At 51.8% G+C, this 24,697-nt stretch overlaps 1 protein-coding gene across 4 annotated transcripts; it reads left to right on the top strand.

Annotated features, from left to right (window-relative positions):
- The first annotated feature begins 845 nt into the window (after positions 1–845).
- TK2 (thymidine kinase 2) lies at positions 846–24,697 on the top strand. Of its 4 annotated transcripts, none has more exons than XR_013373563.1 (9): positions 846–915; positions 4,259–4,312; positions 6,956–7,045; positions 9,315–9,388; positions 18,412–18,500; positions 19,068–19,147; positions 21,515–21,595; positions 22,012–22,076; positions 22,905–24,697. XR_013373563.1 is itself a non-coding variant. In XM_077885868.1 (8 exons), exons 3-8 carry the CDS (start codon positions 6,962–6,964, stop codon positions 23,001–23,003), a joined length of 507 nt encoding a protein of 168 aa, XP_077741994.1. In that variant the 5' UTR covers positions 846–915; positions 4,259–4,312; positions 6,956–6,961; the 3' UTR covers positions 23,004–24,697. The 4 variants fall into 4 exon arrangements, 2 of the variants coding, with proteins under 2 accessions (XP_077741994.1, XP_077742001.1); XR_013373562.1 differs by having other exon boundaries at positions 21,965–22,076; XM_077885868.1 differs by lacking the exon at positions 22,012–22,076.

Below are 24,697 nucleotides of genomic sequence, written 5' to 3'. Positions count from 1 at the left end.
TTTTTTTTTTTTTTTTAAGATATTATTAACTTATTCATGCAGAGACACAGGCAGAGGGAGAAGCAGTCTGCCCACGGGGAGCCTGATGCGGGAGTCGATCCCAGGACCCTGGGATCATGACTTGAACCAAAGGCAGATGCTCAACCACTGAGCCACCCAGGTGCCCCTCCCGCCTAGGTTTATAGGTCACTGTGCCCTGATGGCTGTGAGCCCTCTCTCAGTTAGTGTGAGCAGTGTGGGTTCAAGCTGTCCTTTCTGCTTAAGTCCTTTCTACAAGCCTCATTCTTCTCTTCTGTGAAAATGTTAGGACTCACTGCTTAGCTGTCACGGTCAAGTGTGGTAATGGTCTACATTACCCATCTTATGGCCTGGCCTGAAGCAAGGTGCTCAACCAAGCCCTCTCCTGCCCAATTACTTTGCTGTCCATGTTTTCCTGTGTAAAGCAGTGAGTTAGGTACCACATAACACATAGGTACTCTGGTTAAGGAGGCAGGACACTTGGGCCTAAAATCTGTCTGAGGGGTTGAGCTAGGGAAGGGCAGAGCTATGGTGGGCACAGCAAACTGTGTATGGTCTAGGAAGGGATTTTAGGCGGGCAGTGACTTGGTGGCCATCCGTGGTGGGCCTGGAGCCAGCCACCAGGAGTGGGAATCAGTTTGTGATTCCCACTGCTCATGGTGGGACCTTGGAAATTTCCCATGGGGGAAATTTTGTGTGCACATTGAAGACTTGAACTGAATCATTTATGCTGTTTTACCTGAGCCCTTCCCTAGAAATTCTTCCCTGATACTCCCCTCAGTGCTTAATTTTTTATTCTAATGTGCATTTATCTTTTGTTAGATCTGTGTTGAGGGCAATATTGCAAGCGGGAAGACGACGTGCCTGGAGTTCTTCTCCAACACAACAGACATTGAGGTATGGCCTCTACACTGGGTTCAAGACAACCTGGAAAAGCTGGATGGAAGTGACTTATAGAGGGTGTAAAGCAGCTGTATCCCATAGAAATATAATGCAAGCCACATAGGTAATATAAAATTCCTAATAGTTTTACTAAAAAAAAAAAAAAAAAAAAAGAAAAACCCAAATCCCAAAAGAATATTTAATTTGATACAACATATTCTAAATGTTATCATGTCAGCATATATCTGTGTAAAAATCATCAATGAGCTGTTTTTAAAAAGGTCTTATGTATTTATTCACGAGAGACACACAGAGATAGGCAGAGACACAGGCAGGGGGAGAAGCAGGCTCCCCGTAGAGAGCCTGATGCAGGACTTGATCCTAAAATCCCAGGATCGTGACCTGAGCCAAAGGCAGGTGCTCAACCGCTGAACCACCCAGGTGTCCCTCAATGAGCTATTTTGTATTCTATTTTTCACACCAAGTCTTTGAAATCTGGAACGTATTTTAGACGTATGGCCTGCTCACATTTGAAGTTTACAATAGCTACACGTGGCTCATAGCCACTGTGTTGGACACTGTGGGCATAGGCTTCCCGTCGGCTTAGGAGGGGTCTACTGTGGAAAGGAAGTCAGGCTGGTAAGAGTGGCTGGAATGTTGCAGTGTTAATCCGACGTATCTGTGTCCAGGCTGGGGAATATTAGCATGGGTAGCCAATTAACGTAATCTCTAGTTTATTTATAGCCCAGTCAGTCAGAATAACCTCATAGATTTTGGAGAAGTGCTTCTACACTAAGACCCTGACTCTTCTTCTTGGTAGATTTTAGTTTAATGGTGTCATTTTTTTTTTCAATTTTGGCTCTTCTTTGTTACTGTAGATCTTACAATTTTCATACGTTTAGAGGTATTTTCTTTCCTTCTTTCCCTTCTCTGCTTTTTACTTCTATTAAAAATATATATGGTCTGAGGGGCACTTGAGTGGCTCAGTCGGTTAAGCATCCGACTCTTGATTTTGGCTCAGGTCATGATCTGAGGGTCCTGGGATCGAGCCCCACATGGGCTCCTTGCTCACCCTGGAGTCAGCTCATCTCTCTCCCTTTGCCCCTCCTCCTTTCTCTCTCTCTCTCTTTCTCTCAGATAAATAAATAAATCCTTTAAAAAAATATATGCCTATGGTTTGATAAAAAGAATAAACATTCTGTAGCCCTCATCTTGTTTGTGCAGAAAAGAGTTTGCAGGCCCAAGACCACTGTCCTCAGACAGGCTCATGTGCAACGTTGGCCCTTGGCTGGCGTGTGGGAACTTAGATTTTGGGAGCGTTCCATCGTTTCCTAACTGATAGAAATGGCTCTCTGTGCCTAAACTGCTTGTGCAAACCATATGGTTTATCCTGGACACCTGCTTTCTTTCTGGGAGCCTGGAATTTTTGCATGTGCCGGCCAGAGCCTGCCTACATGTGTGGACTCTGATAAAATCCCTGAACTGCTGGGCTTAGGCCAGCTTCCCTGGTAGACACGACCTCACACGTGGTGTCTCAGCTTGCTGCTGAGGGAGTTAACTGCTTCCTGTGTGACTCCCCTGCAAGAGGCCCCTTGGAAACTTGTGCCTGGTCTCCCTGCAGACTTTTTTCCATCCACTCTTTTCTCTTTGCCAATTTTGTTTTGTATCCTCTCCCCGTACAAATCTTAGCTGTGAATACCACTATGTGCTGTGTCCTGTGCATCCTCCTAGTGGGTCATCACACCTGGGGAAGCAGGGGTCTTAGGGACTCCTGACATGCTTGTCCTGAGTAGTGTAACTCTGCATGGCATTTGAAGAGCACATATGTTCTCATCTAAGACCTTGGAGCCAGGGAACAACAACAGAAATAATAATAACAAGAGTCCGCATCTAACGAGGATAATACTATATACTGGGCACTGTGTTAAGGCTTCATTCTACCGTCTAATTGGCTTTGCCGTCTTTTGAGAGTAGTCTCTATGAGGTAGGTACAATTATTCCCTCGGTAGCAGAGCAGGAAACAGGCTCAGTGAGGTAAATGAATGGCCAGTGTCACACTGCTAGCATGTGGTCGAGCCAGATCCCAGCCTGGGCTCACTGGCTCTGGAGACCACACCTCTGTAGTGTAAAGAACTTCGTTGGCTTTAGGAAGACCTCACTTAACCTTTGGATCTCAGCTCATTGCTCTTGACCTCCCCAGCTAGGTTACCCTTCTTGGTGTAGATTCTTCTGGTCCTTCTATACCCTTGTTTCATACTACTTCTCAGGGCTTGAAAATATGTGATGTCTGTGATGATCTGATTAAGACCTGCTTCTCACAGTACGTTTTTTTGTTTTTTTTTTTTTTTTAAGCATGAGTGAGTGTGCCTGAGTAGGGGGAGGGGCAGAGAGGGAGGGAGAGAGAGAATCTCAAGTAGATTTCTTGCTGAGTGCGCAGCCCACGTGGGGCTCCATCTCCCAACCGCGAGATCATGATGTGAGCTGAAACCAAGAGTAGGACGCTCAACCCACTGAACTGCCCAGGCACCCCAAGGTGCCCTAAGTTTAAAATTTCATAAAAGCAGGGACTCTTGCCTAGCATGGCACCTAGCACAGTGAGTCCTCAGTAAGTGTTGGATGGTAGAGCCATAGATGGAGCACAGGTCAGGGCCACCTGTGACCAGCCTCTGGTCAGGGGAGTAGAAGGGTGGGGGGAGTTACTCTTCCTGGGTCCCATACATTGCTTTCCTTTGGTCTTTAGTGACCTATAGAACCCGCTTACATGCCCTTTCCGGTCCCTGGATGGATCCAGGTACTCTCAAAATCTTGGCTGCAAGAACCCCATTTAAATCCTTTCTAGCATGTACCTATACCCCTAGAGAGGCTCTGGCACAGTTGAGGAAGTGAACTAATGAAACCTGATTCTTACTGTCTGCATGCCCAATGCAGAGACCCAAGGGAGGAAGTGGAGCGGGGGGTGCAAATTGCTGAGGTCACAGGAGAGCCCCCAGCAGGGCAGCTGGGCTTCAGGCCACAGCTGGAAGTGCTGCAAGTAGCTTCCCTCTTGGCTTCTGTCTCCTGTCTGGCCAGCCTGACATGGGCACAGTCGGGCTAGGATAGAGCACATGGAGGAGAGATCGAATGAACTGCCTTGCCCTCAGGGAAGGGAGGGAGCTCCCAAGGCAGCTGGAAGGGCGGCATGTGTGTAGACTTGCACTCAGGAAAGGACAGTGTCCTCAGGTCACTTTGGAAAGTCACGTGAGAAAGCCACTCTGGTGGAGTTGTGGCTTCACAGAGATGGTTGCCTGGCTCTCATGGTCCACCCTGGGAGCCCGTGTCCTGAGGAATTGCAGAGCTCTGATGTTTTCTTTTCTTGCAGGTGTTACAGGAACCGGTGCCCAAGTGGAGAAATGTCCGTGGCCATAGCCTTCTGGTGGGTGTGTTGTTTCTTGCATGAACTGCCCGCTTCCACCTGAGTGCTGGGAATGGTGGTGCTGGTGCCTGAGCCTGCCCCCTCCCTGCACAGGCCTTTGCTGGCTCGAAGCTGGCCTGGAGGAGAAGAGGGAGGGGACAGATGGAACATGACAGCGTATTTGTGTTCTGAGGTCAGCGGTCTCCGAGGCCTGGCTGGGTGTTTGCACATCACGGGGTCCACTGTCCCAGACCTATCCCAGTGGTCAGCCTTGGCTACCAGCGGTGTCCGTTTCCTGCTGCTCATTCCACCCCTGCCTTCTTCTAGAAGAACCTGTTGGAACTGAGGTCTCCTCAGGCCCGGCCCTAGGACCCATCTCTGAGTAACCAGCTTCCTTGGCAAACCTCTGATTTGGGTTAGCACTTGGCAATGTCCTGGGCTGAATCTGCCTCACGCTGGAGCCAGGTGGACCAGCCTGGTCTGGGTGGACCAAGCAAGCTATGCTCTGCTTGCACCCCTTACCCTTCCTGCCCCAGGGAGAATGCTCTGCTCTGGCTGCTTGAAAGAGAGGGGTGGGGTTTAAGTCCGCTAAGAGGGAGCTGAAGAAACGGATGTTGCTTCTGGGCTCCTGCCTGTGATGGAGGGATGATTAGTTTTAGTTTTCAGGTGAGGGAACTGTGGCTAAAATAAGTTGCCTGAGGAGATACCATTGGCAAATGACAGATCACAGTCTGACCCACGGACCAAGGAGCTTGTGCTATCATCTCCTCGTTTCCAGCAACACCAATGACATCTCCTTGTGTGGCTCTTTAGACTCTGAGTTCCACTAGAGGCAGGGACTGTGTCTAACTTGGTAACTGTAGTTTGCTAGAACATAGCATTCTGTGAAGCACTTAGTGGGCGTTCATTCGTTCGTTCGTTCATTCATTCATTCATTCATTCATTCTACCTATATTTACTGCATGCCTCCCATGTGCCTGACACTGTCCTAGGCACTAGGGCCAGTGAGCACCTCCAAGCTCCTGTTCTCTTGGCCTAATATTCTGGTGCAAGAAGGCAGAAGACAGTTTGCTGTGTGACTTGGTGGGTGGTGATAGAAGCTACGAAAACATCTAATGCAGGCAAAAGGATATTATTTAAATATGGCAAAGACTCTTCGAGTCTTTGAATAAAGAATCTCAGAGACATAAAAAGAGTTGCCCCTCCATGCATGTGGGAGACGATGGAATGTCAGTCATTCTCTTTGGACATAACAAACACTCATATTCTCTGGGAACCAGGACTGGATTATTAGGTCAGACAATTAGGTCATAGACCTTAGGGCTCAGAGATGACATTTCACAGGACATAGGCCCAGTCTCAGGAGTCTGAGGCTCCATGATACAAAGAGCTTTTCCTTTTTTTTTTTTTTAAGATTTTATTTATTTATTCATGAGAGACAGAGAGAGAGAGAGAGACACAGGCAGAGGGAGAAGTAGGCTCTATGCAGGGAGCCTGATGTGGGACTCAATGCCGGGACTCCTGGATCACACCCTGAGCCGAAGGCAGGTGCTCAACTGCTGAGCCACCCGGTGTCTCACAAAGAGCATTTCCAATGACAGTTTTATAACACAGAATATTAAAGAATTAGATATCTTGACACACATTTTCACTCTGGACAGAAGGGCAAGTTTGATAGTTTTGGGAAGTCTTAATTCATCACTTTATCCGAATCAGCTTGCTGATGCAGGAAAGTGTATGTGTGTGTGTGTGTGTGCGTGCGTGTGCATGCACACGTGCAGACTTCAGACAAGAAGGAGGGTTTCTCCTAACTGTCTCAGATTTTCTTTCACCTGCAGGTAGGAATCCACAGTTTTCTAGGCAGAGCACTAGAATTCAATTCATTAGCACTGAGAGGGGAATAAAAGAAAAAGCAAACATGCTGAAAAGGGCAGAATTTAAGATTATTAGCAAGTGGAATATGGAACATGGACTGTTTTTTATGTACAGGCAAGAGAGAATGATGGGCATGGGGCTGCTATTTTGGATAGGATAGTTGGAGAAGGCATCTCTGCTAAGGTGACATTGGAGCGCAGACTTAAAACATCGGGATGGAGGGAGCAGTGCAAGTATCTGGAGCAAGAGTGGTTAGAAGGCACAGCAAATGCAAAGGCCCTGAGGTGGGGTCATGCTTGGGTGTTTGGGGGAACACTCAGGAGGCTCACGTGATTGGAAGCACATTGAGTCAGAGGGAGGGGGGTACAAGAGAAAGTGGCAGTGATTTCCTAGGGCCCTGTGAGCCTTAGTAAGGGGTTTGGATTTTGTTCTGAATTTAGCAGGAAGTCCTTGGAAGGTTCTGAGTAGAGGAGTGACAAGAGCTGACTGAGGTTTAATAGGCTCACTTTGACTGCTGGCTGGAGAAGTGACTTCAGGGGGCCCTGTAAACCCTGACTGATGGAGTGTTCCCTGAGGACTTCATAGAGGCTCCTCTTATGGCCATTACTTAGTTGTCCTGTCATTGCCCTGGTGCCTGTCCACTGTCCTGAGAGCCCTGTGACCACGTTGGGTTCATCCCTCGCCTCACTGCAACCCCATTGGGGTGTCAAGAGATGGCCGTGACTGAAGAGACCAGAGTCCTACAGCTAGAGCTCTTTGAGGTAACATGCTGCATTTTCCCCTGTGCAGGGTCTGATGTACCGCGATGCCTGTCGCTGGGGCCTCACACTGCAGACATACGTGCAGCTCACCATGCTGGACCACCATACTCGTCCTCAGGTACATTTCAGATGCTTGGCTTCAGCCTTCTGAAAGCGTTCTTCATGTGGGGGGTATATGGTAGCCAGGGAAGGAGACCTCACGAGGAAGCTGCGAGAGACCTGGAGCGCTGCTCAGCCTCCTGTGTGTCCTGGGCCAAGGGCTCCTGTTCCTGCACTCTCCGAGGTCCGGCCTCCAGCGCCTCCACCCAGCAACCTAAGCTAGGTGTGCCACTGTGAGCTCGAGTCTTCACAACCTGACCACTCCTGGGCTCAACGTTATTTACCTCAGTTCTTCTCCAAGTGTGCCTGGATCTGGAGCAGCAGGAGCACCCAGAAACTTGTTAGAAATGTACATTTTCGGGCCCCATCCCGGACATGGTGCACCAGAAATTCTGGAGATGAGGCCCAGCAATCTGTGTTTATCAAGCTCTCCAGGTGATTTTAATGCATGCTTTTGTTTGTTTGCATGTTGAGAACCACTGATCTAACCTTCATGAGGTCTGGCTCTTGGTTCATATTATTGGGTGAAAGAATTTGATTGGCTCAGCTTGGGTCCTGTGCCTAGCCCTGTGCCAGTCAGGTGTTGGGGCAGATCGCAGGGCACAGACCTGTTGCCTCGACCCCTTCCATCAACAGGCCTGGGAATGGGAGCAGAGTCTCTTAGCAGAGAGACTGGCTGAGGAGAGCTGCATTGGCTCCTCTGGTTCAGCATTGGAAGCCCAGCCTGAAAGGCCAGCTTTGGGTACTCTCCATGAAGGAGACGGGAGATCCCTACGGCCAGTGATGTTGCCACGCCCACTCTGCTGGATGGTTTGATCCAGGGCTGGGGGGTTGTGACTGTAGCTATCGTTCTACAAATCTGCATCTTTTTTTTTTTTTAAGATTTTATTTGTTTATTTGACAGAGCATAAGCAGGGGGAGTGGCAGGCAGAGGGAGAGGGAGACCCCAGGACCCTGGGATCATGACCTGAGCCGAGGCAGATGCTTAACCAACTGAGCCATCCAGGTGCCCCTAAATCTGCATCTTTTATTTTTTATTTTTTTAATTTTTTTTTTTAACTTTTATTTATTTATGATAGTCACAGAGAGAGAGAGAGGCAGAGACACAGGCAGAGGGAGAAGCAGGCTCCATGCACTGGGAGCCCGACGTGGGATTCGATCCCGGGTCTCCAGGATCGTGCCCCGGGCCAAAGGCAGGCGCCAAACTGCTGCGCCACCCAGGGATCCCTAAATCTGCATCTTTTAAAAATGGAAAGATAGGAGCAGATCCATATGAATTTCTTTCTCCCCAAATATCTGTCTCCATGATACAGATCAGAGCCTGTGAGGTTGGCACTTTTCGCCTTTGCCCACCCTGCTTCCCCTGAGCAGGCACTCAGTTGCAAATCTAAATTGTATCTAAGGTCTGAATATAAGAGGACGTATATGTTTTTATCTATTTAAGGAAATCTAACATGAAGGATGGAGAGAAAGAGATGGACAGACAAGGAAAGAGGAGTGGAAGGAGAGATGGCTGAGCGGGGAGCTAGCAGATGGGCAGTAGAGAGTCATAGATAAGGAGACGATGGAAAAAATGGAAAGGAAGATGACAGACAGATAAACACAAGGAGAGAGCGAGCCAGGAAATTCCTGGGTTATTGCTTTGAACGTGCGTGTGATTTGCTGGTCCAGGTCCCGTGGGTGCTGTGGGCCAGGCTGAGTGAGAGCAGGGTTTGCCAAGTTGGGCACAGTCCTTCCCAGTTTCCAGAGGGCTGCAGTGATCCTCAGCCAGCCCTGTGAGGAGGCACCAAGGTCTCACATCTTTGCGGGCCCTCGGTCGATGATTTGCAGAGTCCCCCGGAATGTCACCCACATCCCAGCCCTCTTGGGGCCCTACCTCCGACATACAGATCCGTCTGCTTAAGCAGATGCACACTGTGTGGCTCCATAATCACCACACTTTTCACCTGACTACACTCTGCTGGACAGCCCTTGGCAGTTTTTCCAGCACTTCCCCAAGTCGACAAGCCAGTTGAGCCTCACCTCTCCCGTGAAAGGCTGCGGTTGCTGAACCCATCAGTCCCTGCATTGTCGCACTGGCCCCTGAACATCAGGGTGTGGGGAGGGTCCTGGACTGAGGGCACAGTGCAGGCGAGGCCCGTGTCAGACCCGCACTTCTGCTTTGGTGTCTGCCTCACTCCCACAGCTTCTCTAATCTTGTATTTGGCAGAGACCAGAGGCGGGGGAAGCAACACGCATTCTTCAAGCCTTCCTGACCTGAGTCGGTGAATCACTTTGTTTTCTTTTAGACATCACCTGTACGGTTGATGGAGCGGTCGATTCACAGCGCAAGATATATTTTTGTAGAAAACCTATATAGAAGGTACCGTAGTTCACACCATTGATTATTTATAAAATCATTAATTTTGTAGAAATTAAACTGGAACATATGGATTCATGTGACAGATATTGAGTACCTACTGGGTTGTATCTGTTAGCTCCTGCCACAGTAATGCTCTGTAACAGCCAGCCCCTGGACCTCGGTGGCAGACAACTTTCTGCATTGATTGCTCAGGCATCTAGGGCGTTTGGCCAGATGACTCTGCTGACCTTGGCAGCTGGGCCCAGTGATACGTCTGGGGGTTGTCTGGTCAAGGATGGCTCTGGCAAGGGTGACCGGGGTGACTCCTCTCTCCTTGCTGCTCATCTTCCTTATGGGACCAGCAAGCTAGCCTGGACACTTCTCATGGTGACAATGGAGAGCAAAAGGCACCAGCAGAAATGCATGAGTGCTTTTCAGGCTTCAGCTTCACATATGCTAACATCCCACTGGCCAAAGCAGGTCACGCTAGCCGACCCCAGTCTGACAGGTTGGGAGGGCCCATGTGGGTGACATGGGAAAGTGGGATGTGGGGCTGGGTGAAGACCTAGAGCAACAGAGCATTCAGTCTAGGATGTTATGCACAGCGTTTGTTATAATTTCACTCCAAACTGTCTTCTGCCTTCATGGGAGTGGACTCTCATACAGACATAGTTAGGGGACTTCTGGTGGCCCACAGTGCTGAGGTGTCAGAAGCTTGGGACCCTCCTGATTTCTGTGCTCAGTTGACTGCTGATTTTAGGGGTCTTGGGGAGATGGGCTACAGGATGCTATTTGAAGCTTCGACTCCTTCCACACCCCTCTCTCCTTGGTAGCTGTGTGCCTGGTCGCCCTCTCCTTGCCAACCTCTGCGTTACTGCTTCTTCCTGCCCTGAGCTTGGGGTGCTGCTATCGCTCCCTCACAGATGGGTCCTGATGTCAGGTTTGTCCTGACATCCGTCTTCCACTCTCTACATGCTGGCTCCCTGCTCCTTCTCATCTGTCCTGAGTGTTGCCTCTTCCAGCCCTCCCCAGCCACCCTGGCTAGATGGGTTGGACCTTTTTCCCATTTAAAAAAATATATATATTTAATTTATTTATTTGAAAGAGAACGAGTGAGAGAGCATGAGCAGGAAGAGAGGCAGAGGGCAGCCCGGGTGGGTCAGCGGTTTAGTGCCTGCCTTTGGCCCAGGGTGTGATCCTAGAGACCCGGGATCGAGTCCCATGTCAGGCTCCCTGCATGGAACCTGCATCTCCCTCTGCCTGTGTCTCTGCCTCTCTCTCTGTGTCTCTCATGAATAAATAAATAAAATTAAAAAAAATAAAAGAAGAAGAGAGGCAGTTGGAGAGGGAGAGGCCGACTTCTCGGCCGAGTAGGAGCCCAGTGTGGGGCTCAATCCCAGGACCCTGGGACCACAACCTGAGCCACAGGCAGATGCCTAGCCGGCTGAACCACCTAGGTGCCCCTCTTTCTCATTTTTAATTACTTCTTTCTGTTGTTTTTCTTTATAGTATATAAGACAACTTTTGAGTAGGTTGAACCATATGAAATTATTAACGTTTGACCAGTTTTGACCTACAAGAATGGCAGTTACATGTGGTTCAACTTGGTTTATGTTTATTTGTTCAATTGTCTGTTGTGTCTCCCCCCACACCCCCAGCTGAACCATAAGCTTTTCGAGGACAGGGGGCATGTCAGCTGTACTTGCCTAGCATGAACCCAGCATGGGGCCGCACCTGGGCCATATGGTTAGCTGTTGCTGGGTGGGCGATGGGATGTGTGACCGCTCTTGGGTCTCCAGCCAGACCTGTTCCCCAGGCTCTGGCCCCAGCTGTTTCACACCCTTTCCTCTGAGGGGGCCCCTATAAAGGCTTCTCCCATTGGTCCTGAGCTGCCGTGGATCATGCCTATTAGCCTGTGTGGCCCCAAAACGAGAGCCTCTGCTCCCATCCATTCGGAGCATTAGACTAATGCCATGGGGTCAGGACATTAGCCAGGGCAGGTTCTGACTGTAGCTTTGTCCTCCCAGCTTCCAGCAGGAGTGGTCCTGATGCTAGAGCCCCATCTTCCCCCAGCTGCCTGAGATTCACCTGTGGGGCCAAGGTGTCCACCACAGGTTTACCCAGCACTTCGCTCTCCTTTGCTCCCTGCTCATCATTGTCTCTGCCAGAGGGAAGACAGGCAGAGGAGAGACGAGAAGGAACAAAGGAGCCCCACCAGTGTTTGCTTATTGCTCTGATGAAAGCAGACGAGTAGGCCGACGAGTGGACCCTGGGCAGCGGGGTGGGACTTCTGTGCCCTTCATCTAGCGAGACTCTCTGTCTTATAATTGCCATCAGCTTGGCCACTTCTGTGTGGCCACCACTGGCTTTCTTTGAAGAGGGTAACTGGGAATATAATGACCAGAGGCCCAGCGGGGAAAGTGAGGTGTGGAGTTCGGAGAACCTGGGCCCCATCCTGGCTTTGGAATTTGCGGTCTTTGTGAGCATGGCCAAGTTCCTAAACCTCCCTAAGCCCTCCCCTTCTCTAATTCCTGTCGTCTATCTCTGGAGATCTTATGCAGCAGTTGCCTAGTTTAGGTTTTGTGCCCCTTATGCAAGTCCTGTCTACCCTGCTCTTCACAAAATTCACCAGCTAACCCCCTATCCCTTACCTGCAGGCTGCCCAACACCTGGCAGATTTCCCCAGGAGCCATTTGTCTCTGTTTTCTCAGGAGGCAGTTTTAACTGATGTCCATGGGCTTTGGGTACTCACGCCTGTAGTCTTTCATTGCAGCATTTTTAAAAAAAGATTTTATTTATTCATGAGAGACAGAGACAGAGAGAGAGAGAGAGAGAGAGAGAGGCAGAGACACAGGCAGAGGGAGAAGCAGGCTTCATGCAGGGAGCCTGACGCGGGACCTGATCCCAGGACCCCAGGATCACGCCCTGGGCCAAAGGCAGGTGCTAAACCGCGGAGCCACCCAGGGATCCCCTCATTGCAGCGTTTCTGATGGGTGGTTCTCGTGTCCTGATATCCGTGGCTATGGTTGAGGTCGTAGGTCCCTTGCCCTGGGCTATCTTGTGGGGAGTGTAGGAAAAAGACTATAGCTTTTAACTTTTTCGAGCTCTTCTCCTGCCTTGTTAACTTCATATTTATGCCTTAGCTTGGTACCTGTGGTTAGGATTTGTGTGGGGCAGTGAACCACAGGAGAGGTTTATCGTGTCCTGGGAAGTTTCTGTTCTCCGGATCTAATTGGCTCAAGTTCCTGCAGCCTCGGGAGAGCATGGATTCCCCTGCAGTCCTTGTCGGAGCCTGAAGATTGGTCTCTGGTATCACTTGGTGCAGCCCAGAGGCTGCTGGTTGATGGGTGGCCTTGGGCACTGCAGAGGCTGCTGGGAACACTGCGGCAGCCTGGGGGGCGGCCGTCTGCTGCCTCAGTTTCAGGGAGATGGGGGAGGCTGTGCTCCTCAGTCCGTTCAGTGTCGTCCTCCAGAGGCCAAGGAACTCTCCCGCAGGTGGCTGCCTCTCCCCTGCCCTCCGAGCCCCTAGAGCCCGAAGAAGCTGGCTAACAAACCGGAAGCTGCTTTGAGGTCTCCTCTCTTGTCTTAGAAATGTATGTGGACTTTGCAGTCTGCTCTATAATGTGTTCTTGTGTTTGCGTCTCTAGCAAACAGCCTGCTCAGCGTGTGGCGTGGGAAGTACCCCCTCCTTGGCCGAGTGTCTCAGAGTCCCCAGGTTCAGAAGGTGCCTAGAACTCAGGGGGGCGCAGGTGCTTCCCCTGTGACCTGGACCCGGTTATCTGTATTCCCTGGAAACAAAGGCGTTTGCTCAAGTGGTTGAGGGGCAGGCCAGGCGCCACATTTATTGTCTGGTTCTTCACACTCCTCTGTGAGCCCTTGAGGCAGCCCTGAAGTGTAGGCACCGTTGAACCTTTTGGCAAAGCAGGGACGGAGATGGGATCCGGGGCCAGTGCCCCTTCCTGGCCCGGCAGGCGGGTGAGCAGGGGGAGCTGCCCCGTGCTCTGCTGTGTGGGGCGGCAGGAATGAGGGGGTGGTGAGAGGCCTCTGGGTTTCTCTCCTTAGGGCCAGAGGCTTCAGGCTGTTTGGAGCCCCCAAGGTGCCGACTTAGAGGAGCCAGGCCTCTGTCTCTTTCCACTTGTCCTTATGGTGGGCTTCTCCCACAGATCACTGTGTCTCTTGGTAACACGCACATGCTGCTTTGCTGAGGCCAGGGTGGGGCCTGAGAACCTACATTTCTAACAAGAGCTGTGAGTGGCAGCCATCCTGTTGGTTGGGGAGCACACCTGGAGGAGTAGGACCTCAGGAGAAGCCAGCAGCCAGAGGCAAGGAACTCTGTGCCCAAATGCCAGGCCCTTTTCCCTGAGAGTTTTGTTCCTGTGGCTTCCTTGGGGTCAAGAAGAGTAAGAGCCCAGTCCTGCGGGCTTTCCTGGGGGCAGCTGGCCCACCTGGTGCAAGTTCTGTAATGCGTGATTTCCTATTGCCTGCACTGCCCATTATTTCTTCATTTTGCATTTGTTGCTTCAGGTTTTAGTTGTTGGGGGGTTTTTGTTGTGTTTTCTTTGTTTTAAGGGTCCCCTGATTTACTCCTAGGCCAGGAGAGGTGCAGTCATAGGCCAGGGGTTCTCTGCGTGGAGGCACAGTAGTGTGTTTTTAGCCAGAGCTGACGAAGCAACAAGTGCAAGGTAGTATAGAGTGTGGGCTCTCCTCGAGGTCACTCTCCTTACAACGCCAGCTTTCCTCGGCGCAGTGGGTCAGCAACCGTGAAGTGTTACTGAGAAAGTAGGTGTTTTAAGAGGTTTCTGCTCCCCCCAAATGCAGATGACTGTCATTTTGAACCTAAACCAAATGTGTGCTAGAATGGAGTTTATCTGGATCCTTGGCACACGCCTAAAATAGGATGTTCTGTTTCCCAGGGGGAGTTGAGCTGGGCGCTGGGGACCCTAGGATAGCACGTGTGGAGTGTCGGCTCCTGCCTGAGCTCACGTCTCCCCCCACCCTCAGATGCTCAAGGAGAAGGCTTCCCACCGTGTTGGACACAGCCCTTTCACAGGGCGGGGGCAAGTTGCTGCTGACCCTCAGTGTTGGGGTTGGTCCTCTTCTCTTTCTCAAAAGCCGTTGAGAAACATTCCAGTCTTGGCTTGGAATCTGGGGAGGGAGAGGTGGGAGGTACAGCAGGCCACATACTGGCATTCTGCAGCCCCCTAAAGCAAAAGTTCTCGAAGGTGTCCTTGCCGTTTGGGCCTCGAACAAGTGGGGAGTTTTCCCAGGGAGAGACCTGGCTCTTCTGGGCCCCCCATAGCAGCAGGTGTGGGGTGGGCACAATATAAGTGCAATTACACTGGACAGGGGTGTGAGAACAGCGTGGTAATTGCTAAAGAGGAAGATTCCAGTTACATTGCCTCCTCAGTGACTGGCACTTGTGAGGCGTGGGCACTGCCCTGAAATGAAAAGCTGAAGGTGGCAAGAAGGCCTCGCAGGGCTAAACCAGCGGCCACGCAGGCAATTGTGTGGCCCAAGCCCCTGAGCTGAATAATTGAATGGAAAGGCTTTACAGGATTGCTGGTCACCTTTTCCTAAGAGCAGAAGTAGGGGGATTGAGTGGGGCCCAGCTGGAAAAGACCGCTGACTCAATAGGGCAGGTGGACGTTGATCAAGACCCTGCGTTTGGAACAGTAGGCAGGTCCTCCCATCTCCCTGGCTGGCCTGGGGGCTTGACCTCCCCTGCTCTGGCCTAGACCAGACACTCAGGCCTATGTCATGACCCTGAGAACTGTGACTTTCCTCCAGCTGAGCCCAAAGAGGCGCTGCAGTGTCCAGAGCAGCCCCTTCTGCAGACGGACCAGGGAGGGCAAGTGATGTCATGGTCATACGGGTTTGGGGGCCGTGGAGCCCCAGGTTTCAGTTCCTGCTCAGGCTGAGTTGGGCTTCACTGCTCTGGGCCTCAGTTTCCTTTTTCCTTCTCTTTTCCTTTTTTTTTTTTTTTTTTTTTTTAAGATTTTATTTATTTATTTGACAGAGAGAGAGAGCACAAACAGGGGAAGCGGCAGAGGGAGAAGCAGATGCTGCCCAGAGCTCACGCCTGGAGCCGAAGGCAGACGCTCCACCGCTGAGCCACCCGGGTGCCCCTCATTTGGGTTCTTAGTTGACATTGTGCTCCCCGTGTTCTGTGCTGTGACTCAGTTTGGCAATGGCAGCTTTGGGGACTCTCCCAGCAATGGGATCTGCAGGATGTGCCTTGACCCTTGCAGACACAGGTGAAGTCCTCCAGGGTACAGTCTGAGACTGCCTGTCCCGCATCAGGGACTCGTGAGACCCCCGCCGCCGACGGCCCTCCCCTGCGCGCTGCCCACTGGCCCGCCACCCCGAGTCGCTCCTCTGTTTGGGGGCCTCCAGGCCACCCAGCGTGTGTTTTAGTGGAGAAGGGGAGGGGCTGACTAGCAGCTTCCATTTGGGAAATCCTCATTCCTTCAGAGTCAGTTTTGTTCTCCAGAAGAAAAGCGAAGGGAAACCTGTAAAGAGAGTGGTTTGGTTTCCTAAAATCAGCTTCTCTCAGCTACGACTAACCAAAACCCAACTCAACAACGAGGTTGTTACTGGCTGTCTTTTTTTTTTTTTTTAAGATATTATATATTTATTTGGCAGAGCACAAGCAGGGACAGGGGGAGAGGGAGAGGCAGGCTCCCGCTGAGCAGGGAGCCCGAGGTGGGGCTCGATCCCAGCACCCCGGGATCATGACCTGAGCTGAAGGCAGACGCTTACCCAACTGAGCCACACGGGTGCCCGTTACTGGCTGTCTTAATGACAGGCTTCAGGGTCGCTTTCATTCAGTGGCTCTGGCCCTGTTTTCCTACTCTGTCTTGTGTCCTCAATACAACTCCCTCCCTCATGGTGACAAAATGGCTGTGGCAGGATCAGGCCTCTCATCTGCCGGCCAGAGGGTAGGTGTCTTGCCAGGGGCTTCCTCTGAGTGGGAGTAAGCGTGGCTTCCATCAACCCCTGCAAACCTCCCTCGGGTCTCACTGGTCCAGGCTGGGCCCTATGGCCAGGGGATGCCTTGTCCTGATCGGCTCAGCTTGGTGAGGCGAGAGTATTTCTCTTAGACCAGCTGGGCCTTCCCTGAAGCTTAGAGTGGGGTCAGGTTTCCCTGGAACACGCAGGCCTGTGGATAGACCCTGAATAAATAATGGGCTACTCTTAAGGAGGTAAGAGGAAAGAACTAGGGGCAGGGCAGCCACCTGTCCCCCCGCCGTACCAGCCTTTGGTCGTGAAGTCGTTCGTTACCTTCAGTTCTTGGATTTCATTGGCTTGGGTCCCCTCTAGGATGTTGTGGGAGTTGTCCCCTCCACTGCCCTCCTCTACTCTTTTGGGGAACCCTCACATGTTAGTCTGCTCTGGTCTCCTGGCCGAGGTCCGATGCCTGAAGACCTCAAGGGCGCCAGCAGCTGCCCCTCTGTCCCTGCTGTTCTTTATCAGGCACTGTACTTTCCTTTAATTTTTTTTTTGTTGTTGTTGTTGTTTATTTTCTTACTGCTCAGCCTGAGCACAGCTGGTCTCTCTTGAGGGCACCATGACCATCTCAGGGACCAGGGCTGGGTGTCCCTCTTCAGTCTGTGCCATGCCCTGTCATTTGGACCCCAGGCAGGGCTGCTTGTGGCGTCAGTCACCCAGAGATGCTCCCCTCCAGCTGTCTGAGCTTCTTGCCTCCCTCCATGCCCATCCCTGCACCCCTCCTCCCTGCTAGGTGGAAGTCCAACTCCAGACCATCCTTCCAGTGGGCTCTTCTCCCACCCCAGCCATTGATAGGCAACCAGAAGCCCCCTGTGTACTCTGGGCCCAAGCACAGCATCTGTCCCGTAGCAGGTCCTGCCAGATTCTGTGGATCCACTCTGAGTGGATCCAAGATGGATCCAAGGTGGGTGAGGTGTTAAAAGGAAGACTTCTCCTGGGCCTCTGAGGATCACCCAGCCTTTGACAGATCTCTGTTCTCAGGTTGCCCATCCTCTGGCTCTTCGCCACTGGTTTCCTTTTGGGGCAGGAGAAAGGTACAGGAGCCAGGGGGTGGGGGGGTCGCTGGGGAGAAATGCCAGGCCTCTTGCATTCTTAGTCTCTTATCTTGGTTCGTTCATTCGTTCGTTCGTTCGTTCCTTCCTTCTTTTTCAGTTAACATTTTAAATATGTAATTGTTTCCCCACCTCCCAACCCTTGATTTGAGAACTAATATGTTACCGATTTTGGAAAATACAGGAGGGTAGAAAGAAAACACTAAAATCCCCTATAGTCCCACAGCTCAGAGAAAAGCACCGTATTCATTTTGTTTTTCTTTCCAGTCTTTTTTTTTTTTTTAAGATTTTATTTATTCATTAGAGAGACACAGAGAGAGAGAGGCAGAGACACAGGGAGAGGGAGAAGCAGGCTCCATGCAGGGAGTCTGACGGGGGACTCGATCCCGGGTCTCCAGGATCACCGCTGAGCCACCTGGGCTGCCCTCCCTCCAGTCTTTTTTAAAAATGTGTGAACGAATTCTCATGAAAATACAGTTGGGTCAGACTACACACAATTTTATGTCCTGCTGTTCTCATTGAACATTCACTTGTGTTTTCCGTGTCATTAAGTATCATTTTACACCACCACCATTCAGTTAGGCATGGTTTGCTGCTGTATCAGTGTGCCAGGATTTCATTTTTCATTATTTTAGGCAGTGCCACAGCAGGCATCTGTGATTATTTCCACAAAATAAATTTCTAGAGGTGAAACCGGTTTGCTGCTCCACCTGCCAACCTGAGCACTGTCCCTGTTCCCTGGGGACAGGCTTCAGAGCCCCTTTCTCTGCTTGGAGGTCAAATCCCGTAAGTGCTCTCCCATCGGCAGGTCTGTGACACTTGCTGCGTTAGACCGTAAACGTCCCCCGGCGGCAGAGGGTCAGAGGTGTTCTGGGTCCAATATCATATGGATGAGGCTGTGCCACGTACCCTGTGCCACGCCCTTTACGCAGAAGGACCCACAGATCCTTTTGATGAATAAAACCCCAACAATTCTCGTTATAGTGGGAAGATGCCTGAAGTGGACTATGTGGTTCTGGCAGAATGGTTTGATTGGATCCTGAAGAACATCGACGTGTCCGTTGATTTGATAGGTGAGGGACCCCTCGGACGTCCCTCCCAGGGCTGGGAGGAGGTGCTTGGGGGGCTGCCAGCCAGCAGGGGTGCGGGCAGGGCCCTTACCGCTGGTGATTCTTTCATCTTCTCCCCAAGGGCAGACAGGATCGGGTGCTTCTGGTCCCTCCTGGCGGAGCACCCTGTCCTTTGTGCCTCCCGGGTCTGTTGTGATTTGATGGGGTTTTTTTAGTGTGCAAGGAGGGGAGGAGGGACATAGCCGGGACCTTTACTGAGACCCACGGGCCAGAACCCGTGCTAAGCTTTGTGCACATACAGAGCCTCTTCAGCCTCTCAGCAATCCTGGGCGGCTGGTGACATGGAAAGAAAAACGGAAGTTGGGCTGAGGGTCAAGATGACTGGAGGCCCCACAGCCGGTCAGCGGTAGGGCTGGGAGCTGGCTGTGGTCTGCGTCTCCTGCTCAGAGCTTCTGGCAGATGGTTCTCTGCACGCCTGGCCCACATGCCTACCTTCCCCCTCTCCCCGGCCTCCACTTCCAAGCCACAAACAGGGTAATTAGAACCACATATTATTTTTTTAAATTGCAGTTTATCTCCGGACCGCTCCTGAGACCTGTTACCGGAGGTTACAGATGAGATGCAGGGAAGAGGAGACGGTCATTCCCCTGGTGAGTGTGCCCGTGAGCCCGCAGAATGACCGGGAAACCACCTCCACCCCAGCCCGGCCCCTCCCTCCGTGAGATCATTGTGCTGGTTGCCGAGAGAGAAACAGGAACTGAGCATAAACTCTGATTTCCTCTGTGGGTGGAGACCCTGCATGAAGTCCAGACCTGCCTCAGTTCCTGGGGTCCCAGACGCACAGACGCATCCCTGCTCCCTCTCCCCACCCAGGTGTCCCCAGGGCTTGTCCTGTCCACCACCTGAAGATTGCTTGCTTGTGCGTCCTGCTCTGGAGCCTCGCTAGAGCTAGAATGTTCCCTCCCACTGGCAGCCACATCCCCCGTGCTGAGTGCAGTACTGGGCTCGAGGCGGTCCTCTTCGGCGCTTGCCCGGTGCCTCGCCCTTCTGGGTTCTGGCTCAGGGCCACAGGGACTCTGGTCAGGACTCTTGTAACTATTGGGCTGCTCTTCTTGTCCTGTTCCTTCACCCCTCCATGGTCCCTCCAAAACCTGGCCTCCACTTTGCTGCTTGGGTGCAGCTTCCAGTACAGAACGCCACTCATGCAATTTCCCAGCCACAGACCCTTGGGTGTCTTGCTGCAGTCTGGGGTCAAGTCCCCGCCGGTAGCGTGCCATCCCGGATCCTGCCTCATGGACGTTATCTCCCTCCATTCCCTGCCTTTCATGTTCTGGCCACAGAGACCAGTCGTGGTTATGCTCACACTCACACTCACTATGCAGTTGCACAAATGTGCCTTTGTGTAGTGATTTCTTTTGCCTTCAGCTCAGATGTCACCTTTTCCAGGAAGCCTTCCCTGACCTTCCCTCCATTGTGCTCCCTTAACCACTGGGCTCACGGTGATCACAGCCCTAAGGACAAGCATACCAGAACTGTTTAGACATTTGTTCCCCATCCCTCATCAAACTGAGCTTTTTTTTTTTTTTTTTTAATTCATTCATGAGAGACACAGAGAGAGAGAGAGAGAGAGGCAGAGACACAGGCAGAGGGAGAAGCAGGCTCCCTGCAGGGAGCCCGACATGGGACTCGATCCCGGAACTCCAGGATCACACCCTGGGCCGAAGGTGGCGCTAAACCGCTGAGCCACCCAGGCTGCCCAAACTGTGAGCTTTTTAAGATTAGATCTTATTGCTTCTGCATCCCCAGCATGTTTCCCAGAGCTTGGCACCTAGGAGTTCTTCAGTACAGAACTGAATGCCCCATGTGAATGCCACTGGGAGTACACAGACAGCAGCTGGGCAGGCATTTACAGGGATGTCTTGGGGGTCTGAGCTCAGGATGGGCTGGACTGGGGGCCCTTGAAGACCTGTTGAGTCTGCAGGACTTGACCCTGAGGCCCACCCAGCCTTGTCTTCCCCAGGCACCAGCAAGGTTGCTACCAGCTGTGAAGGCGTAGGCCTCCCTCCAGGTAGCTCCTTTGAAATCCGGAGGTAGGAGTGATTGGAGGAAGGGCACAGTAGAGCGGCGCTGGGCCGGGCTGTGGTAGGACACAGCCATTCTATGCAGTGACCCAGATGTCCCGAAGAAATGACAAGTCCGGAGTCCCTACAAGCTGTTATTAGCCAAGCCATTATCTTAACATTTCTGACAAGGCCTACAGGACAAATCTGTCGTTGCCAAGGGAGAACTCAGTGGTGGATGAGAAGGTGGCCATGAGGCTTTCCTGAGGGCTTCCGGGCTGGCTATAAATTACTGCTTGGGGAGGTGGTTGTGTGTGGCCTGAGCACCTTGCCCTGTGCATGAGAAAGTGTGCGCCATCCAGTCCTGCCTGGTGCAGAGGCTCTGATGGCTTAGGTTGTGTCTGGGCCTCTTTCCCCCTGGGTTCCCCATCGTGGTGCTTTCTGAAGTTGATCTTCATGGTCTAGGGGGCCCACATAGGTCACAAGTTGTCTGGTGGGGTGGAAGCAGTGGGAGTGGGTCCCCTAGGCCAGTCAGGGCCGCAGTCCCCCGAAGGAAGGACAGAGGGGAGGGTTCAGAGGCTGCCTAGGGTTGGGGATCCTACCATGAAGGAACCGGTGGCCCTGCTGATGGCGAAGTGGCAGGAAGTGTGATAAGCCCGGTGGGAGGGTGTGGATGAGGCAGCAGTGGTACAGGGTGGTGCTAGAGGGATGGAGTAGGGGCTGGAGTGATGCCTCTCACTGTCACGATGCCCAGGCTGCCTGATGGAGGGAGTGGCTGCTTTTAATGCTATCCACCTGAGCCAGGATGATGGTTGCAGACTCCTTCGTCCCAGCCACTGCTCCGTGGTCGTTAACAGTCACCCCCCTGCCTGAGATCCTTGGAGGAGAGGTTTGTTCCCCTCCCTGCTCTTGACAGCCTGCGTGCCTATGTGTGTCTGTGTGTGTGTTCCCTGGCAGGAGTACCTGGATGCCATTCACCACCTCTATGAGGAGTGGCTCATCAAAGGGAATCTTTTCCCTGTAGCAGCCCCTGTTCTGGTAAGTCCCCCTGGCAGGGCTGGCGGCTTTTCTGGAAGGAGGAGTGCCCCAGGGAATGTCAGCCACACTGCAGTCTGGGGAAGGGCAAGGTCCTTCAGAGCTGGAGGATTTAGAATAAGGAAGCAGGGAGGGTAGAAGGGGCCCTTTCTCTCTCCCGGTCCTCACTGTGGATGAGACTCACAGTCAGCTGGACAGACCTGAGAGAAGGTGGCCTGTTCCAACGTCCTTACACTGATGGCCACAGTAACATCTCACTTATCCAGCATTGTCAGTGAAGGAGTATTCCAGATGGGTGAAGCCTCCAGATGTGGGTTTTGGTTTTAACCACTTGGGATGGTGGTCTTTCTGATGCAACCATCCCTTCTTCAGTGGCTAGCAGGCATGGAGCCTCATTGCCCCTCTTCCCGGTGACCCAGGGCATCTGAAGGAACACCAGTTGCTGTCTGGGCTGTTACACAGTGACGCCCTTAGGAGTGCTGAGGTGTGTAGGACTGTTTGCCCCAGACCACTGATGTCTTTGAGTTCCCATGTTGGCTTCGTGTAGCAGCCCTCTTTCTCCTGCTGATACTCGCCACCTCTAACTGTGTGTCATTTCCACCCGTCCCTCCTGCCTTTCCCAATTTGCTGCTGCTGAACTTCTTCAGATGCGCAAATGGATACTGAGACATTTTGGGAGCGTGTGTCCAGCGTGGGATCTGAGAGAGGGATGCTCACAAACTTTTGTGCGTGGCCTGAGGGATATCTGTTTGAATTGCTCAGATACTTCTACTCATGGTGCTTCCAGGCCATGAGGTTGCTGGAAAGTGAGATATTACTGTACTGGATTTTTAAAGAAGTAAAATCTATCTTTCCCCCTCATTAGGGGAATATTAAGATGATTAAGGGGAAAAGGGGGAAAAGTCATTTATGGGCTGGCTGCAGGGACAGCCATAGTGGATTCTTTTTTTTTTTTTCTTAATTTATTCATGAGAGACACAGAGACAGAGACACAGGCAGAGGGAGAAGCAGGCTCCATGCAGGGAGCCCGATGTGGGACTCGATCCTGGGACTCCAGGATCACGCCTTGGGCTGAAGGCAGGCGCTAAACTGCTGAGACACCCGGGCTGCCCGGATTCTTAAGTGGAAATGTAGTTGAGAATGTGAATTGACCTAGAACCTGGCGCTGTTCTGCTCTAACCCTCCTTTGTATCTGCCTGTGACCTTGGACTTCTCTGCCGCTCCTGCCTCCATCCTTCTCTCTTTCCCTCTGTGAAGGGAGGATGATGTTGAGGTCAAGTGCAGCCCTGTGACCCGTGTGTTTAATTTCCAGGTGATTGAGGCTGACCACGACATGCGGAAAATGCTAGAACTCTTCCAACAAAACCGGGACCGAATATTAACTCCAGAGAATCAGAAACATGGTTCATAGGATGGAAAGATCATGCCAGGAAAATGCCCGCTGCTACCAACTTAGCTATTAGGAGCAATCTGGAAATATCTCCTTTCGAGAGGGCTTTATATCTGGCCGCATTTGTATTCCTGACGGTCTTTTCCTCTTTACCAGTGTCTTCAGCTGGGTCTCTGTTCCTTGTGGGTAGATGACAAATGGGACCAATGGGTTTGTCATGCCCTTTGGTGTTTGCAGGCTTGCACTCCCCCAGCCCTTCTCCTGGTGGCTTCCCACTGCTGGGTCCATGTGAGTAAGGGAAGAGCCACCTGAAGTTATGCTGGGCTTAGGGTCTCTAACCCTTCCCACTACTCAGGAGGGTGAGGTGGTGGCCTCTGAGAAGCTCAGGCTAAAGGGTTGCCCAGGGTCACACATCCAGGGACAGTGGAGTTGGCACAATTTAAACTTTTGGTGACTCCAGAACATTCTGTGTCTCATCCTGAGAGCCTGTCTTCCCTTGCTACAGATCTCACAGCTGTATGGAGAGAGCCAGCAGAGCATGGAGACAGTATCATCACTTTCTCATTATCTGAGTAGTTCTCGAGGGCCATTGATGTTCTTAGACTTTCACAAAATTGTGCTGTATTTGGCTTGAGCCTAATGTTCAGTGGTTTCCCAGCACGAGGCCGCTGTGGCATTTGCCACCTCGGCATCTGGGCTTCTGTGTCCTTGGGAGAATCATGCGTTGACTCCTGAATGGTGTTTGGTTTCCTTGGTGACAAAGGCCTTGCCTGAGCTGCCGCCAGTGCCATGTCAGAGAAAGGGCTTTTGGTGTGTGGATGGTTTGGCCAGTGCCAAGCTGGGGCAAGGGGCCATCAGCCCTGGATTCCGAGGCCGCCTCAGTCTATAATGGCCTTGTGTGAAGAGCTTTGCCTTTGGAATTACTGAGAGGTTGTGGCCTGGGGAAGAGACACAAGTGGCCTTATGTCTTTTTGAAATGTTTTTCCACCCAAGGAGACACCTTGGACCAGAGAGCATGAAATCATCTTTATTGGCTCAAAATATATCTTAGCTTCACTGAGCTGTAACAATGCATCAAAGCCACAGCTGTCTCTTGAGTCAAGTGGGAAGTAAGAGAAAGAACAGTCTCATAGGGGGCGATCTGGACAGGAAGATCAGAGCTTGCAAGCCAAGGCTCTTAGAGCACTCATGCTCCTGATATTTTGGAGGCAGGCCGAGAGAGCTTCAAGAAGCCTGGCTGTAGATGTGGGGCAGGGTCAGTTGTGACCTTTGGGGAAACAGGCCTCAGCCTCTCCTGAGCAGCGTTGTTGTAAACAGGTTGGAAGGCCTTGTCCCAGCCTCTGCGTGAGTATGGCTCCTGTGCACACTGTGGCTGACAGGCATCCTGCTGGTCCAGTGGTCCAGTCCCAGAGGGAGTGCTAAGGGGCAGGCACTGTGACTCCCAGACCAGTTCTTGGGCCACATGGTCAGGATGAGGGGCAGCAACCCAGTGGGGATGTGTCTCTCAGCCCAAATGTCAGTGGTTGACCAGAAGCCTGGGGGAGGCAAGAGCCTGTACTGCCAGGTGTCTTGACAAGCCAGGGAAGTCTTTGGAAATTTGTAAATGAACAGTCCAGTATCCCCACAGCTCACTTTAAGCATCTGTTTTGGGGGAAATATGATTTAAAAATAGTAAAGTATTGCCCTGTGGTAGCCAATAAATCCTTCACCTAAAA

This window comes from Canis aureus, chromosome 3 (assembly GCF_053574225.1).
Source record: "Canis aureus isolate CA01 chromosome 3, VMU_Caureus_v.1.0, whole genome shotgun sequence".
NCBI classification, from domain to species: Eukaryota; Metazoa; Chordata; class Mammalia; order Carnivora; family Canidae; genus Canis; species Canis aureus.
The sequence above is the reverse complement of the archived record's forward strand: the minus strand, read 5'-3'. Positions and strand labels throughout refer to the sequence as shown.

Coding starts and splice junctions, on each gene's coding strand:
- TK2 (XM_077885868.1), top strand. CDS start 6,962: ATGTACCGCGATGCCTGTCGCTGGGGCCTCACACTGCAGACATACGTG. Junction 19,148..21,514: donor AGGAGACGGTCATTCCCCTG/GTGAGTGTGCCC, acceptor GTTCCCTGGCAG/GAGTACCTGGATGCCATTCA. Junction 21,596..22,904: donor CTGTAGCAGCCCCTGTTCTG/GTAAGTCCCCCT, acceptor TTTAATTTCCAG/GTGATTGAGGCTGACCACGA.